The sequence below is a fragment of the Enhydra lutris genome, unplaced genomic scaffold (genome assembly GCF_002288905.1).
Source record: "Enhydra lutris kenyoni isolate GAN:26980312 unplaced genomic scaffold, ASM228890v2 scaffoldscaffold31, whole genome shotgun sequence".
NCBI classification, from domain to species: Eukaryota; Metazoa; Chordata; class Mammalia; order Carnivora; family Mustelidae; genus Enhydra; species Enhydra lutris.
The window spans coordinates 15,067,630-15,083,313 of NW_019154115.1; the positions used below are offsets into that span (position 1 = coordinate 15,067,630).

At 34.0% G+C, this 15,684-nt stretch overlaps 1 protein-coding gene across 2 annotated transcripts in view; it reads right to left on the minus strand.

Moving 5' to 3' along the window:
* Positions 1-15,684, minus strand: part of LOC111153382 (vacuolar protein sorting 13 homolog C) — a 180,313-nt gene that overhangs the window by 77,789 nt on the left and 86,840 nt on the right. For both annotated transcript variants that reach the window (XM_022512378.1, XM_022512377.1), the window contains 8 exons: positions 10,735-10,843; positions 7,289-7,425; positions 5,386-5,542; positions 4,678-4,757; positions 3,965-4,024; positions 3,233-3,395; positions 1,524-1,640; positions 130-233 (listed from right to left, as the gene is read on the minus strand). In XM_022512378.1, the coding sequence (XP_022368086.1) occupies positions 130-233; positions 1,524-1,640; positions 3,233-3,395; positions 3,965-4,024; positions 4,678-4,757; positions 5,386-5,542; positions 7,289-7,425; positions 10,735-10,843 (927 nt within the window). The remainder of the gene's footprint in view (positions 1-129; positions 234-1,523; positions 1,641-3,232; positions 3,396-3,964; positions 4,025-4,677; positions 4,758-5,385; positions 5,543-7,288; positions 7,426-10,734; positions 10,844-15,684) is intronic.

Here is a 15,684-nt window from a genome sequence, read left to right on the forward strand (position 1 = left end):
ACCTTTACAGAGAAAATTATCTCACTTGTAGCTCTAGAATTGTTATGGCTGTAGGGGAGGGGGATTCAAGATCTTCCTACCCTGCCATCTTGAACAGCCTCCTTTTCCTGAAACGTATTTTTTAATTACCTTTTTGTGAATGGACAGCAAGTCAACATTCGTAATTACTATGTCCTTAAGTCTGGCAAACATGTCAGTCCGCTTTGGCTTCACAGAAATAGAGGCATCCATTCCTACAGGAAACATAACATTTACAAACTTTTCACCCAATCCAAGCAAACCAATTCAGCGGTATTTAATCAAGTTAAAAAATATACTACCAAGATAGATAATGAATAAAATTACTATTACACATATTAAATACATATATACATACATACACTTCTATGTATGAGATGCCTAATAAAGGTTACAATATCTTTAACTGTTACAGGTGTTTCATACATAAAAGTGGAAATTTTAAAGACAAAAGAAATTGAATTTCAAAGAGAATCACAGCTCTCCAAACAAATAACCTATGCATTGACAAGATCACAAGTGGTCATAGAGAAAGACACACACTGTTTCTTAAACAGCCATCTCACAAGCATTTGTGAGTGCTTTGATAATTGAGCATAAATGAATATAATTTGATGGATATTCATTCTATAATAAATATTTAAAATATAATCTTTCTCTCCAAAATATTTTGGTTATTCTCATAATTTCTGAAGGCATAATGATTTCTAAAATAGCTCCTCAGTAAGAGAGAATACCTATAGCTAAGAACCACTAATAAGCTCAACTTATTACCATGCCACCCACGAAATAGATACTTAGTTTAATATTTGTTGAACAGTACTTATTTTTAAATCTTTTCTCAAGTGCTTACATGTACCACTTTTCTAAATATATGTAAATGTACATATAATCCTACAAATAATTATTATAACTAGCACAGCAATCCCATAAATAATTATTACAACTACCTCCATAGGGAACTAAGATGCAGAAAGGTTAAGTTTCTCAAGGTCAGCTAATAAATATTAGCTTGAATCAAAACTTGAATCTTGGCAGATTGGTTCAAGAATCCATGGTATAATATGAACCTATCCTTTTATCAAGCTGTTGATGAATAATGCTTACAAAATTTCTTTTAGGTACTTCTAGCCTGACGCTCTATATGTACAAAAGACAAGGGAAATAAACATAGTTACATCTCCTTTATTTAGTAAGGTGTCGTAAATATTAATTCCTCAGTTTAAATTAAGGTTATATGATTCTGAAAATACAAAAGGAACATAAGCAATTAAGCCTTAGATTTATTCTAAAATTTGAAAAACACATTAGAAATGTTTCATGTTAGCTGTGAATCATAAGAAAGTCGCGTCTAACATTTCCAAGTTTTGAAAAGTTTGTGCAAGTTTTCAATATAAGCAAACAAAACAATGACTCCTAAGAAATCTACCATACACAAGCTTACTCTTGCTGGAGGTCTATGTAAAGAAAGAGAACTACCTACACCAAGGAATATCTTTACTTACCATGTATTCTAATATCTGCAGTGTTACACTTCTGATCACAGACAAAGATATTAAATGCATTTAATTCAGCTATAACCTTTAAATCAAACACATCATCTTGAGAAGTACTGCCAGATACTGAAAAATAATAGAAAACTGGTGATTAGCAAAGTACAAAGATGAAACAACAGACTAGATAATGTAAAATTCACAAAAAGTACATTATGAACTATGAAGAATCAAAAAGGCTTCTATTAAGATAACATATAATATGGATTTTGACACAATTTTCAAATGCCAATCAGAAACTAGCATATTCCCCTCCAACTTAAGAATAAAGGCAACCTTTACTAGCACCTTGAAAGTACAATTTGCTAGATGGAAAATTCCCTATAATTTTTCTTGTGGAAAAAAAGATTCAGGTCTATGAGACATAAATATAAAGGGCTAAGTTAAAAAAAATACAAAAAAATTTATAGTGCGTGCGTGTGTGTGTGTGTGTGTGTGTGTGTGTGTGTGTATAAGAATCATAATCAAAGGATTCCCTTAATCTACTTTGGTCCAGGTCTTAACTGATAAATTTAGTATTTATTTTTCTAGAGATCTGTCTGGCCTGAGGGAAACAGACCTTTTCCTGCAATACTGTAAAAGCACAGGACATCAGTCCTTAATCATCTTAATGATAACAGTGATTTTTTTTCCTTTAAGATGTAAATCAAACCATAAAAATATAATCAAACCATTAAAATCAACTATACAGCATAACTGGGATACTGTTTCTTTGGATTAATAATTTTTGTAGTTTATTGTGAACTTAAACATCACTCTTTCATTTATTCAACTGTGTGTGAACGTGTATGTATATATGCATGTTATATAAAGAAGCATTTCCAGATATTAATATAGCAAGTACATTAAAGACAACAATAAAACTCTTTAACTCTAGTTTATAGTGAAAGTATTGCTCTGATCCCTGGTTAAAAAAAAAATCTGATCCTTATATCAGATCTAATATTACTAAGAGTTTTATGCTTTAAAGATGCCAGTAATACAGATGTTACTCAAATAGGTAATGGTCTGAAAATTAAATTATTAGATGTTAGATATTCATATCATATAATACAAAAGAAAAATAATTTAAATGACATTGGCTTAAAAACAGGTGCATGTTCACTCAGCTTGACATCATATCTAATTCATAGCACAAGCCATATGCTTGAGGAACATGTGCCCATAGCTGTGTGTGATTTAAACTCAGTTTTGGTTAGAAACCAAAGTGAGTCTGTCTCTTCCATGATCTTCTTCCTTTTGCGCCCTGCAAAGCATTTTAAATCACTGAGCACCAGGTAGGTTTCCATGACTGACAGAAATGGGACTTTGTACTATGCATAACAGTATTCATATTCTAATTTCTTCCGTTCTTACTTGCACTGAAGTGAAGGCTGGAGAGACATCAATGCAAAGTACGTACTTTATTTTCCATAAAAGATAGGCAGTGAAATCAAATACAAATACATGATTCATTTAAAAAATTTATTTTAAATCCCTCACAAAATTATCCTATCCCTACCACAGGGATAAAATTTGCTTTCTTTTGAAACTAACTTAATCTGTCAGAGCAGCTGTCATATTAAGGGTTAAATATTTGTCTTAGTTTGAAAATATAAGTTATTATATGATTATTAAAAGTTCAGAAAGAAAGTATTAGACCATGACTCAAAAGTAAATACCAGCTTTGACAACGATACTTCTGGACTCCCCAACAAGTGGTTTCAGCTCAGATTCTTTCTCAGAAGAGGAAGGTTCAGAGGATGGAACAACAGATGATAAAAAATCCATGAAGGATAGTAAAGCTTCCAAATGAAGTACTAAGTCTAAGGATGAAAATGAAACCTAAGATAATGAACAATTAGAAAGACAGATTTCAGATCTGGTGACATTTTTATGTTAAGCTTCAACAAATACAAATAAGTATATGTTGAAGAATAGTTCATTTAAGAAAAGATCAATTAAGGTCTTTTTTTTTTTTTTTAAAGAACTCATTCTTACAATATTACTCTCAACCACACAATAAACCAACACTCTGCCCCCTCTCATGTCCAACTCTAACTCTGACCTTAATTGGTGGGTTTTAAGAAAGAATGTAGGAAGTATTAACAGGCCTTAGGCCAATCACATTTCAGATGGGTCCAAGACAGACTATATAAGCTTAAAATGTATTGTAAGCAATATCTGTACTGAGCCATGCTTTTAGCTTCATGCTTGATTTTATTCTAATCCTAAAGCCAATATATAATTCAAATGTTTAATACTTTCATCAGCACTCAGCCAAATAATCATGTATAAAATTCCCTTAAAAAGTATATTATTTGTTGGTAAGGATGTGGAGAAAGAGGAAGGTTATAAACCTAGATTTAATCATTAATGTAACATTGCCTTATAGTAAATTAGAAAATATTTACCTTAAGTCTCTGTTTTGTATTGTCATGAATGGTTTTAAATTCTGGTCCATCACTGTCTGCCTAGAAACAGTGGAAGATTAAACCACTGGGTTGAAAACATTAAGAATTCAAACATTAAAAAAAATACATATACCTATATATGTGTATATATACATTTATATATGTATTTAGTGAGATGTCATAAATATTAATTTATATATATTATACATAATATATATATTTAGTATATATATACACATACACACTCACATACATAGATATATATACATGTGCATACATATATATGCTTATATATATATATATTCTCTTCTTTTCAAAGTATGCTATGAAAACACCAAAAACGTATTTCTTAACAGCAAAGAGGCATGTGCCAAAAAACTGAAGTATTTCTCATCTCTCACAATATAGAAGCAAAAACTCAAATTCCTTATCCTACTTAGGAGTAAATGCTAAAGGTAGAGGAAAATGCTAGCATATCTAGATTAAAACAAAAAAGTTCTGATTACCACAGAACTTTGTACACACTCACTTATTCAACATTATAAGGTAATTCACAAGGTTATTGTTGGATGCTTGCATAACTCACTACAATTAATGGGCTTTAGAATGAAAAATATTAGGGAGGAAATTGAAATATTGAAATATTAAATATGGGAGAATTACATAACTTCATACATTCAGATATTAAAGAATCCTAGGAAGAAACCAGATACCTTTGTCAGTGACATTTTCAGCAGGGGCTCCTTAGTTACATTAGAAGAGTTAATAATGTGAAGTGGCTCTCCAGCAGAATCTAAAAATAAAAAACACAGGGCAGCTCCTGTAAGTATCTCAAACATTTCAAATGTATTTTAAAACAGAATTTTATTATATATTAATCATACTTCAATAAAACTGGCTTTGACCAAAAAAAAAAAAAAAAACTGAAAAACATTAAAAACTTCGGAAAAAAAAAAAAGCCCCCAAACCCAGCACCAGTCAATTATAACTTTTGTAACATTTGTACTACTGGTATTATTCATTTGAATAAATCAGAAAGAATATACTGAAGAATAAAGCTATGAAATACATAAACTAGGGATTATTCTTAATATGTTTACTTTACTTAAAGTTACTTCATGGAGTTCCTATAAACTTTAAACATCCATAGCAACTTTAAAAGTTGGCTTAATGCATGTTAGAAAGTGGATTTGAATGTATTTTACTTCTTGCTAAATACAGATATACGTATTTAGATATATTCTTACTTTATGGTAACTACATAGATAATAAATTTTTAAATTACAAGTTCCTTTTCATCAAGGTAGTAAATTTAATTAAATAACTATGGTGACATGAATAAAGGTGTTTACTATTGACAAGAAGGTAGTGATCACTGCCTATAACATGAATAATTTATACAGACTATACTCCACACTCACCAGTGAACTCAAAGCATCGCATACTAATTTTTTTTAGATAAGCCTTAGCAGTCAGGTCATAGGGTTTAACTTTAGCTTTCATTCCAAGCTGCAGGATATTCAGTTCATGTAAAGGCCTTCCTTTCTTTTCTGCTTTTTTCATCAAAGTAATCACAACCTAGAAAAGACCCAGTATTACCACAAACAATTCCACTAATACATGATGAAGGTAAGTCAACAATTTCATAACTGTCCAGAGCAATATAATAAAAAAATTCACACAATGTAAAGATGTGTACTACTATTTGTGTCTGGAAAATTTCCTAGTGTTATTAGAAGGTACTTTTATTTAAATTATTTTTAAGGGTTGTATTTATTTATTTGACAGAGAGAGAGAGAGCACAAGCAGGGGGAGCAGGAGAGGGAGAAGCAGGCTCCCCACCGAGCAGGTATATTTACTTGTACAGACTTCTGAAACAGTGCCACTATATTCTAGTGATTGTCAAGGTAAAATTTGAAAAAAACAAAGTAGCTCTGCCTAGAACCAGGAGTTCTATTCTGATGGACAGCCTTTCATCTGGAAGTCTATATCATAAACGGTCAACCTTTATACTAATCCTAAGGTAAGATTTCTCAGGCTTGACACCATTGACATTTTTGGCTGGATAATTTTTTGTAGCGAGGGAGCAGACCTGTGCACTGTAGGATGTTTAGTGGTAACACTGGTCTCTCACACTTGTCAGCAGCTCCTTCTCCCCAGATAGTGACAACCAAAAATGTCTTCAGACAGTGTCAAGTATTGGCCTTGGGGAATGTAAATTACTTCCCCTAATTTCCATGTCCTCAGGGAATAATATTTATTACAAATGATATTAAAAGCAGCTTATGGGTTTTCTATGCACATATGTTAATGAAGCCCATTTGCAAACAGAATGATTCCTCTGTCAATTTTTTAATTATTAAAGCTTATGTATCTTCAGTAACTCTAATATTAACCAGAAAAACAGTAAAGTATTAAGATGAAAGAAATCAGTTGCAAAGCATATATTTCAGATAAGAAAAGTAGAATCCATTTGTTTTAAAGTTTATTATTTTTAACTAAGAGGAAGAACATAACCTCTCCTATTAATGATGAAGGGATTTTGCAGGAAGTTCTTATAAGTCCCTTTATCTACTGTACTTCCTCATATTCTCACACCTTAACCCTGCCCGAGCCCCTTTTCTGATCCCCTTTTCTCAGACTCTACTTACTCTTCCTTAAAGGTTCATCTCAAATGTCACTTCTCTTCCCTGACACTCTGAGCCTGCTTAGATGCCCCCTCCTTACTATCACAGACACAAGCTCCTTAGGTACATTTTTAATGGGAACACTTCCAAAATTTTAATTGTTTGTTTTCTTGTTAGAAATCAGAGTCTTTGACTTTTAATTTTGTATCCTCAGCACTTAGCACATGCAATGAATATTAATGTGTGAATACAAAAGAGGAAAATCCATTTAATATTTCCTCAAAGATCTGCAGATGGAAAGCAGATAGTGGTAATACAACACTTAAAAAATGTAGATATACCGTGTTTTGTTCTATCAAGGGTTTCTAAAATTTGCAAAGGATTTCTGTCACTACTTCCTTTTCCTGACTTTCTTATATGGAATCCAAAGCAAGCTACACCCCAAGTGTCCTATAATCATTTAGAAAGCATGTTACAGGACATGTTACCATGTTCTCTGTGAAATATTGTATACCTCAAATAGAGCTCATCTTTCATAAACTCTCAAATTTACTACAAACTGCACTGCTACATATAAATTATTAATAGCCTATGTTAAGATTTTTTCATGCATATCAATAATCTATAAGTCTTAGTAGAGGTAATTCCAATTATCTATTATTTATTCACTTTACAGAAACAGATGAAAATTACACACCTCTTTGATTTCAAAATTCAGCAGCACATTAATGATGTCTATAGATCTCATTTCTTCCACTCCAGCTGTTAAAGTAACTTGCGAAGCATGTATATCTTGTTTTGCTGTAGAGGTTTCAAGTGGCCCTTTAATTTCACCTAAAGATTTAAAAGAAATTCTTTCACTTCTACCCACACATTTTTTCCACAACATTCCTGGTCACATTAAGTAGACAAATGTTAATAAAGTATAGAATACTGCAGAAAATACAGAACACGAAGTTGTTATGGGGAGGTCAAGAAAGGTTTAATAAGGGAGTTATCATTCAGGTAGAGCTTAAGTATCTCCTCACACAGAGAAGACATTCAAGAATAAGGTTAAGAGATTGTGGGAAAATTGTAAATAGCACATCATGATAGATTTTGGAAACAGAGTTTGATACGCTTAAATCATGAGGAGGATAACAAGAGTTAAGGCTAGAAAAGAAAAAAATGGGAGGGATGGTTACAATCTCTTCTACCATATAAAAAAGCAAAAAGAAAGCTATATGAAACTGATATTGTTGTGCTAAAATTCACGTACTCAGAAATGCAATAAAATTGCTTTCTAAACTGTAATAGAGAAAACTAATAATAGCTATTACTTGCTAAGTCCTTACCTCTGTGCTGGTCACTATGCTAAGGGCTGTATATGGATTGTCTCACTTCATTCTTTTATCAATCTTTCAGAATAAAAACTTTACTGTCCTCATTTCACAGATGAGCAAATTGAGGTTCAAAGAGATTCAGGACATTGCCCAACATCACAGAGATGGCAAATGGTAGAGTCCAAACTCCTCAGTTTCACGATTGCCTTTACTCTCAACTAACCTTCAATAACATTACATTAGTTACTAATATTATTGGAATTAACATTATCTATGATCACTAACACAAGAATCCTATACCATAAACTGTACCAGAAAACCATATCGAAAACCACTGCTGTCAATTATTAACTTTGAGAAAGAAACACACAGGGTGAGGTTTCTTAACTATCACCTTATTCCAACACTCTTCCAGAGTGTGATCCAGGGGAAATAATTTTAGCAAATATTTTGCTTTTACAAATTTATAATTCCTGGAATAGGCAAAGATTCTTAAATAAGAAATAAAAAGCACTAAACACTTTCAAAAATGATATACTGGAATTCATTACAATTAAGTAATTCTACTCATAAAAGACCCATTAAGAATGAAAAGCAAATCACAGGGGTTTGATGTATCTATGCCTATATCAACACAAACACATACAATACACACAACCAACAATGGGCTCATATCCAGAATGAACAAAAAACTCCAATATATCACTAAGAAAAAAAAACTCAATAAAAATAATGGTCAATAGACTTCAATGGTCATGTCATTGAAAAGGATATCCAAATGGCCAGTAAGCCTATGAAAAGGTGTCAGTTTCATTAATCAGGGAATAAATAAGAACCACAAAAATACTACTGCATATCAGCCAGGATGGCTAATTTTAAATTACTGACAATACCAAAGACCAGGGATAATGTGAAACAACTAGTAGTCTCATACATTGCTGGTAAATTGGTACAACCATTCAGAAAATCATTTGGTATAATATGGCATAAGTTACTGCAGCTAAATGTAAGCTAAAAAAATGAGCCTAACCTGTGAAGCTTGGCTATAAAACCAAAAGAAGACCGTACATAAATATAACAAAAGATATGTATAATAACATCTTCATAGCATCTTTATTCTAGACGGTCAAAAAATGGAAATAACCCAAATGCTTTCCATCAAAGGTAGAATGGATAAAATAAATACTAATGCGTTCGGAAGTTGAATATGCACAGGATTGTTATATGTAAACAATGAATCTTGGAACACTACATCAAAAACTAATGATGTATTGTATGGTGACTAACATAACACAATAAAACAAACAAACAAACAAACAAACGAATGAATGAAAGAACTACAGCTACACACAACAACACGGAGGAATCTCCCAAACAAAATAATGACTGAAAGAAGCCGAAAACCAAAGAGTACATTCTGTATGACTCCATTTATGTGAAATTCAAGAACAGGCAAAACTAATCTACCTGTGGTATTACAAATGAGGATGGCAGTTAATTCTGGGTGGATTTGAGGGCGGGTGGGTGTTTGGTACTGATTAAGAAGGGGCATAGGGAGCCCTTCTGGGGCAAGCTGGAAATGTTCTATGTATTAACCATGGTGATTACTAGCTATCTGGTATAGCTATACATAAAAATTCAATGAACTGTACACTTAAGATATGTGGTTTTTATTACTGTTTGTGCTCTGTAATACAGTAAAAAAATTTTTTTAAATAATAAAAATATAGTGAGATACCATTTTTCACTTAGCAATTTAGCAAAAATTTTAATATAGAAAAACAAGCTGGTGGGAGTACAAAATTACTACAAGTTCTAAGGGGAGCAATTGGCAAGATGTGTCAAAAATGTTCAATTAAGTTAATTAAATTCATTAACTTAACATACATTAAGTTAATAAAAATTAAGAACCCTTTAATCAAGTAGTCCTGGTGTTTCCCCTACAGATACATGTGCACTTGTAAAAGTGTATGGACAAGGATATTCAATGCAATGTGGTAAGAGTGAAAGACTGAAAACAATCTGGAATGCCCATCAACACAGACTTGCTAAATAAATTATAATGCTTCAAGAGAATTTAATCTAGGAAGCCATTAGAAAGAATGAAACAGATCTACACATAATATATTTACAGATATAGAATGGACACCAAGATAAATTGTTATTTGAAAGAAAAAAGGAAAGTGCAGAAATACATACACATATACACATTTATAGGATAGTGCCATTTGGTTGAAAAAATTGACTATATGTCTGTGTGTATGTAACATACATATATAAAGCAGTTAGGTCTGGTAGTTACTTTGCCTTAAGTCAAAAGGCCATTGCAACTAATAAATTCTCTAAGTTTTTACTGCAGTACAATTTTTCAGTATTTTCTTTGCTGAGGGCTAATTTATCAAATATTTCAATTCTTAAAGATATTTTACCATAAAACCTAATTTAAAAATCAGATTAAGTATGCTACCATAGCCTGCTGCCAGCTTTGAATGTTTTTATTTGTATATATGCAATTTCAATAATTATTCCAGGAATCCACCAGATTTAAAATGCTTCTTTATGGTTCCTCCTAACTTAATACAACTTGGAAAAAGTTCTGAACCTATAAATGATTGTTGCCATAACTAAATAGAGTCCATCAGCACTAACTACAGTTTTATGCAATATTTATTCAACAAATAAACATCTTCTGTTTTCATGGTAATACAAATCACAATTTTTAAGTATATATTTGCTTATGTCATTTTTATTGTCTGTCTCCCCTGCTAAATTATAAAATAAATAGCTATGTGGATTATGCCACCTACTGTCAGTCTCTTACCTGTCTTCTGTACTCCTGGTTTCATTTTATTTAAGTCTTCAGTAGCCTCACCAAGATTTTCTGCTAGTATTCTAAATAAAAGATTAAGATCTTCTTGATTGAGATTAACCTGTGCAATATCATTAAAAGAAAAGATAAAGACATTTCATTTTAAAATGAAACCATTTTAGGGGCGTCTGGTTGGCTCAGTTGGTTAAGTGCCTGCCTTTGGCTCAGGTCATTATCCCAGGGTCCTGAAATGGAGCCCCATGTCAGGCTCCCCTCTCGGCAGGAAGCCTGCTTCTCCCTCTCCCTCTGCCTGCCGCTCCCCCTGCTTGTGTGCACTCTCTTTCTCTCTATCAAATAAATAAATAAAATCTTTCTTAAAAATTCCTTTAGGGTGCCTGGGTGGCTCAGTTCATGATCCCAAGGTTCTGGGATCAAGTCCTGCATCAGGCTCTCTGCTCAGCAGGGATTCTGCTTCTCCCTCTTCCTTTACCCCTCGCCCCTGCTCACTCTCTCTTTCTCAAATAAATCCTTTTTAAAAATTCCTTTAAAAATAGATAAAATGAAACAATTTTAAAATAGAAAATAAATTACAATTTATAAGACGTTGAAGAAAGAATAACCTTAACACAAAAATTATATATTCACTAGGCACTCAAGTATTTCACTACTTCTTTCATTTTTAAATTTTTGGTTTCACAGATAATAAAATGGAGAAAAAAATGTGATTTATAAATCTGTATTTGTTCCATCTACTTAACATATAAATTATAGTGAAAGATGATGATTAAAGAGATCATATAATTTTTAAAAAGTAACAAATTCAGAAAAAAATGAAAATTCTACATTTTTTAAAAATAACAACTCCAATGAAATAAAAAGGCTGTCTTTAATATGAAAAGCAAGTTTTTCCCTCAATGCTATGGGGATACTAAAATTAAAAGTATGGGTATAGAACATATAAAATGGGATGCAATATACTAATAATTTATACAGAGATCTCTGCTATTGTGTACATACAGCAAATTTAAAAATTAAACAATGAAGAGGGGTCCAAGATGGTGGCATAGGAAGATTCTGAACTCACCTCCCATGTACACATTAAATCTACACTACATATAGATCATTCTTCTCTGAGAAAGACCTGAATCCTGATGAACGGCTCCTCAAAGCAAAAGATAAAAGGACCACACTGAGATGAGCTGGAGAGGCAGGGAGACATGGTCTCCCAAAAAAGCCTATACTCCCAGTGTTGTGTCACCCCAAAGAGAAGGATTTCACCAGACAGGCACTTCTCATGGAAGAGTGAAGAGTTGTGATCTGCACCAAAGCGAGAAGCCCCAGGAATGCCTGGCTTGGAAAATCAACAGGGTTGATCTCCAGGGGTCCCAAATTGAGATTCCCCTCTTAAAGGGTTTGTCCCAAGATCCAAAGAAAAAACAGCAGTTTGAAAAATACCTAGACTATATTTGAGGGAAATTCACTTGCTGATTTGGGGGCAATGGCTGGAGGAGCAGGAGACATTTGAAATACTCATGGGAGACTGACATGCTAGCAGATGCCCTTGTTGTACTCTCCATATAGCCTGCTGGCATGACAGGAGAGCTCAGACAGGGCAGCCTCCCAGAGCCTTGCTGGGTTGAGTGAGGGAGCAGTCACAACACCTGCTGAGGCTGGAGTGCACTGGCAATTGCAGTGCTCCCTTGCAACCTGCCTGGGCTAGAGAGCAAAACTGTGCTGGAGTTCTCCCACTTCGAGCTAATGTTTGCAAGTGCAGGCAGTCATGACACACCCATGGCTGGAGCTGGTGAGCTGTCCTGGCATTTTCCCACCCCCAGCCTAAAGTCAGTACACAGACAAACAAGGCACTAGACTGTTTTGCTGCTGAAGCTCATGGGCACACACAGTCAAGACATTTTCCCACTGCCTTTCTGAAGCCAGTGAGCATGCTCTGCAACCTGCACTCACAGATGTCTTCCTAAAGCCAGCAGGATTATGCAATCCACAGACGGAACACCCACGATCTCCTGGCCCTCCCAGCCAAGAGGACTGGTGTTCCAGAGCTCCACAGAACCGTATGATCAGAAAGACAGTTCTTGGTAAGTTACCACCCCCAGGGCAATGCACAGACAGCAGACTAAAGCACATCCTCAGTCTGTGAAAAAGACCTAGTCACTCAACCTTGAGCATCAGCCTAGGGGACAGACTTCAGATTTCCCACACATCTAGAAACCAAAGAGGAGCTTTCAGGGTATGAAAGCAAGGAGACACCACCCTTGCACATCCTTGTGGCCTCATTACAGCTAGACAAGACTTCCCAGAAAGGAGTTCATATACTCATTTATACACCAAAGCAATACACCAATTTCTTCAGTTGTTGCTCAATGGACACATCCAGATCTTCTAATCTAGTCTAGAGCCCAGCAGAGATTATGACTGCAGTCCCATAGGACTGTATATGTTTGCATATTTTAAAAGCTGTTGCCTGAGGGTCTGACTTCCAATAAGCCTGAAACTAGGTGCTAAATAAAATTCCTCCACTTGGATCCACTGACAGATCTTGGTATGCTCTAAATAATGGGGGCATACCAATAATAAGTCAGGTGGTTTCGACAACCACAAAAGTTCAAAAGACAACCACAAGCTATGGTAAGGCTGAAAGAGAATAATCATCACCCAAACCAAACCATTCATCAAGACTGAAAAAAGCAGTTGCTTCACCTAATAAACAGGAACAAACACAGAAAGTCACACAAAATGAGGAAACAAATATTTTCAAACCTCAGAAAGACAAACCTCACAAAAACACCTCAATGGTATGGAGATAAGCAATCTACGTGATAAAGAATTGAAGTTATCACCATAAAGGTACTCACTGAACTCAGAAGATAAACACAGTGAAAACTTCAACAAGGAGATATAAAATATAAGAAAGTACCAAACAAAAGTCAGAAAACTAAAGATACAAAAACTGAGAACTGAAAAATACACCGGGGTGGGGGAGGGGTTCAGCAGCAGACTAGATAAAGGAGAGCACATCAGTAAACAGTGAACAGGAAGATAAAGAACAGAACTCAGAGTAACAACATTTAAAAATTTTTTTAAAAATGAAGCTATCTTAAGGGACTTTTGGGACAATAACAAATAGAAGAACATTAACATTATAGAGGTCTCAGAAAAGAAGAGAGAGGAAAGAGGCAGACAAGTTTTTGAAGAAATAATGCCTGAAATCTTCCCTAACTTAGGGAAGGAAACAGACATCCAGGTCCAGGAAGCCCAGAGAGTGCCAAAAAAGATGAACCCAAGGAGCACTATACTAAGACAGACTATAATTAAAATGTCAAAAATAAAAGATAAAGAGAGAATCTTAAAATCAGCAAGACAAAAGCAACTTGTTAAGTTCAAGGGAAACCCCATAAGTCTATTGGCAAACTTCTTGGAAAAAACTTTATAAGCCAAAGGAGTAGCATGACATATTCAAAGTACTAAAAAAAATTTCAACCAAGAACACTCTACCCAGCAAGTTTATCATTCAAGTAGAAGGAGAGAAAAAATGTTTCTCAGACAAGCAAAAGTTAAAAGAGTTCATAACCACTAAACCAGTCTTACAAGAATTCTAAAAAAGGAATTAAGATGAAAAGAAATGGCACTAATTAATAAAGAGAAAAAATATGAAAGCAAAAATCTCACTGGAAAAGGTAAATATGTAGTAAAGGTAGTGGATTAATCACTTATAAAACTACAAAAAATGTTAAAAAACAAAAGCAGTAAAAATAAAACATGTAAAAAGGGACATCAAAAACAAAGTCTGTAGGGGGTAGAAGAGTTTTGGATGTGTTCAAATTTAAGTGCTACATGTAAAAGAATGAAATTGGACCACTTTCTTGGATGGATGAAAGCCTTAAATGTGAGACCTGAAACCATAAAGGTCCTAAAAAAAAAAAAAAAAAGGTGTTAAGCTCCTTAACATTAGTCTTAAAGATTTTTCCTTAGATCTGACCCTAAAGACAAGGGCAACAAAAGGAAAACTAACCAATTGGAACTATATCAACTAAAAAGTTTCTGCATAGATAAAGAAACCATTATTGAAATGAAAAGGTAATTGAATGGGAAAAGATATTCACACATCATATATCTGATTAGCAGTTAATATCCAAAATATATAAAGAACTCATACAACTCAGTAATAAAAAAAACAAACTGGGGCACCTGGGTGGCTCAGTGGGTTAAAGCCTCAGCTCGGGTCATGATCCCAGGGTCCTGGGATCGAGTCCCGTATCGGGCTCTCTGCTCAGCGGAAAGCCTGCTTCCCTTCCTCTCTCTGCCTGCCTCGCTCCCTACTAGTGGTCTCTGTCTGTCGAATAAATGAATAAAATATTAAAAAAAACATCTGGTTAAAAAATGAACAAAGGATCTGAATAGACATTCTTCCAAGAGACACAGAAATGACCAACAAATACATGAAAAGATGCTCAACATCACTGCTCATCAGGAAAATGAAATCAAAACCACATTTAGATATCACCTCACACCACTCAGAAGAGCTATTACCCAAAAGACAAGAAACAACTAGTACTGGCAAGGATGTGGAGAAAAGGGAACCCACAAGCCCTATTGACAGGAATGAAAACTGGGACAGCCACTATGGAAAACAGTATGGAGGTTCCTAAAAAAAAAAAAACAACAAAACGACCATGTGATCCAGCAATTCCACTACTGCTTATCTATCCAAAGAAAACATTTAGGCCTAATGATATAAGTCAGAGAAAGACAAATACAGCTTGGTTTTACTTATACGTAAAATTTAAAAAACAAAACAAAAACCAGGGTCATAGATACAGAAAACAGATTAGTGGTTCCCAGAGGCAAAGGGGACCTGGGGTATGAAATGGGTGAAAGGGATTAATAAGTGAAAACTTCCATTATAATTTAATGTCATGAGGATGTGATATATAGTATGGAAAA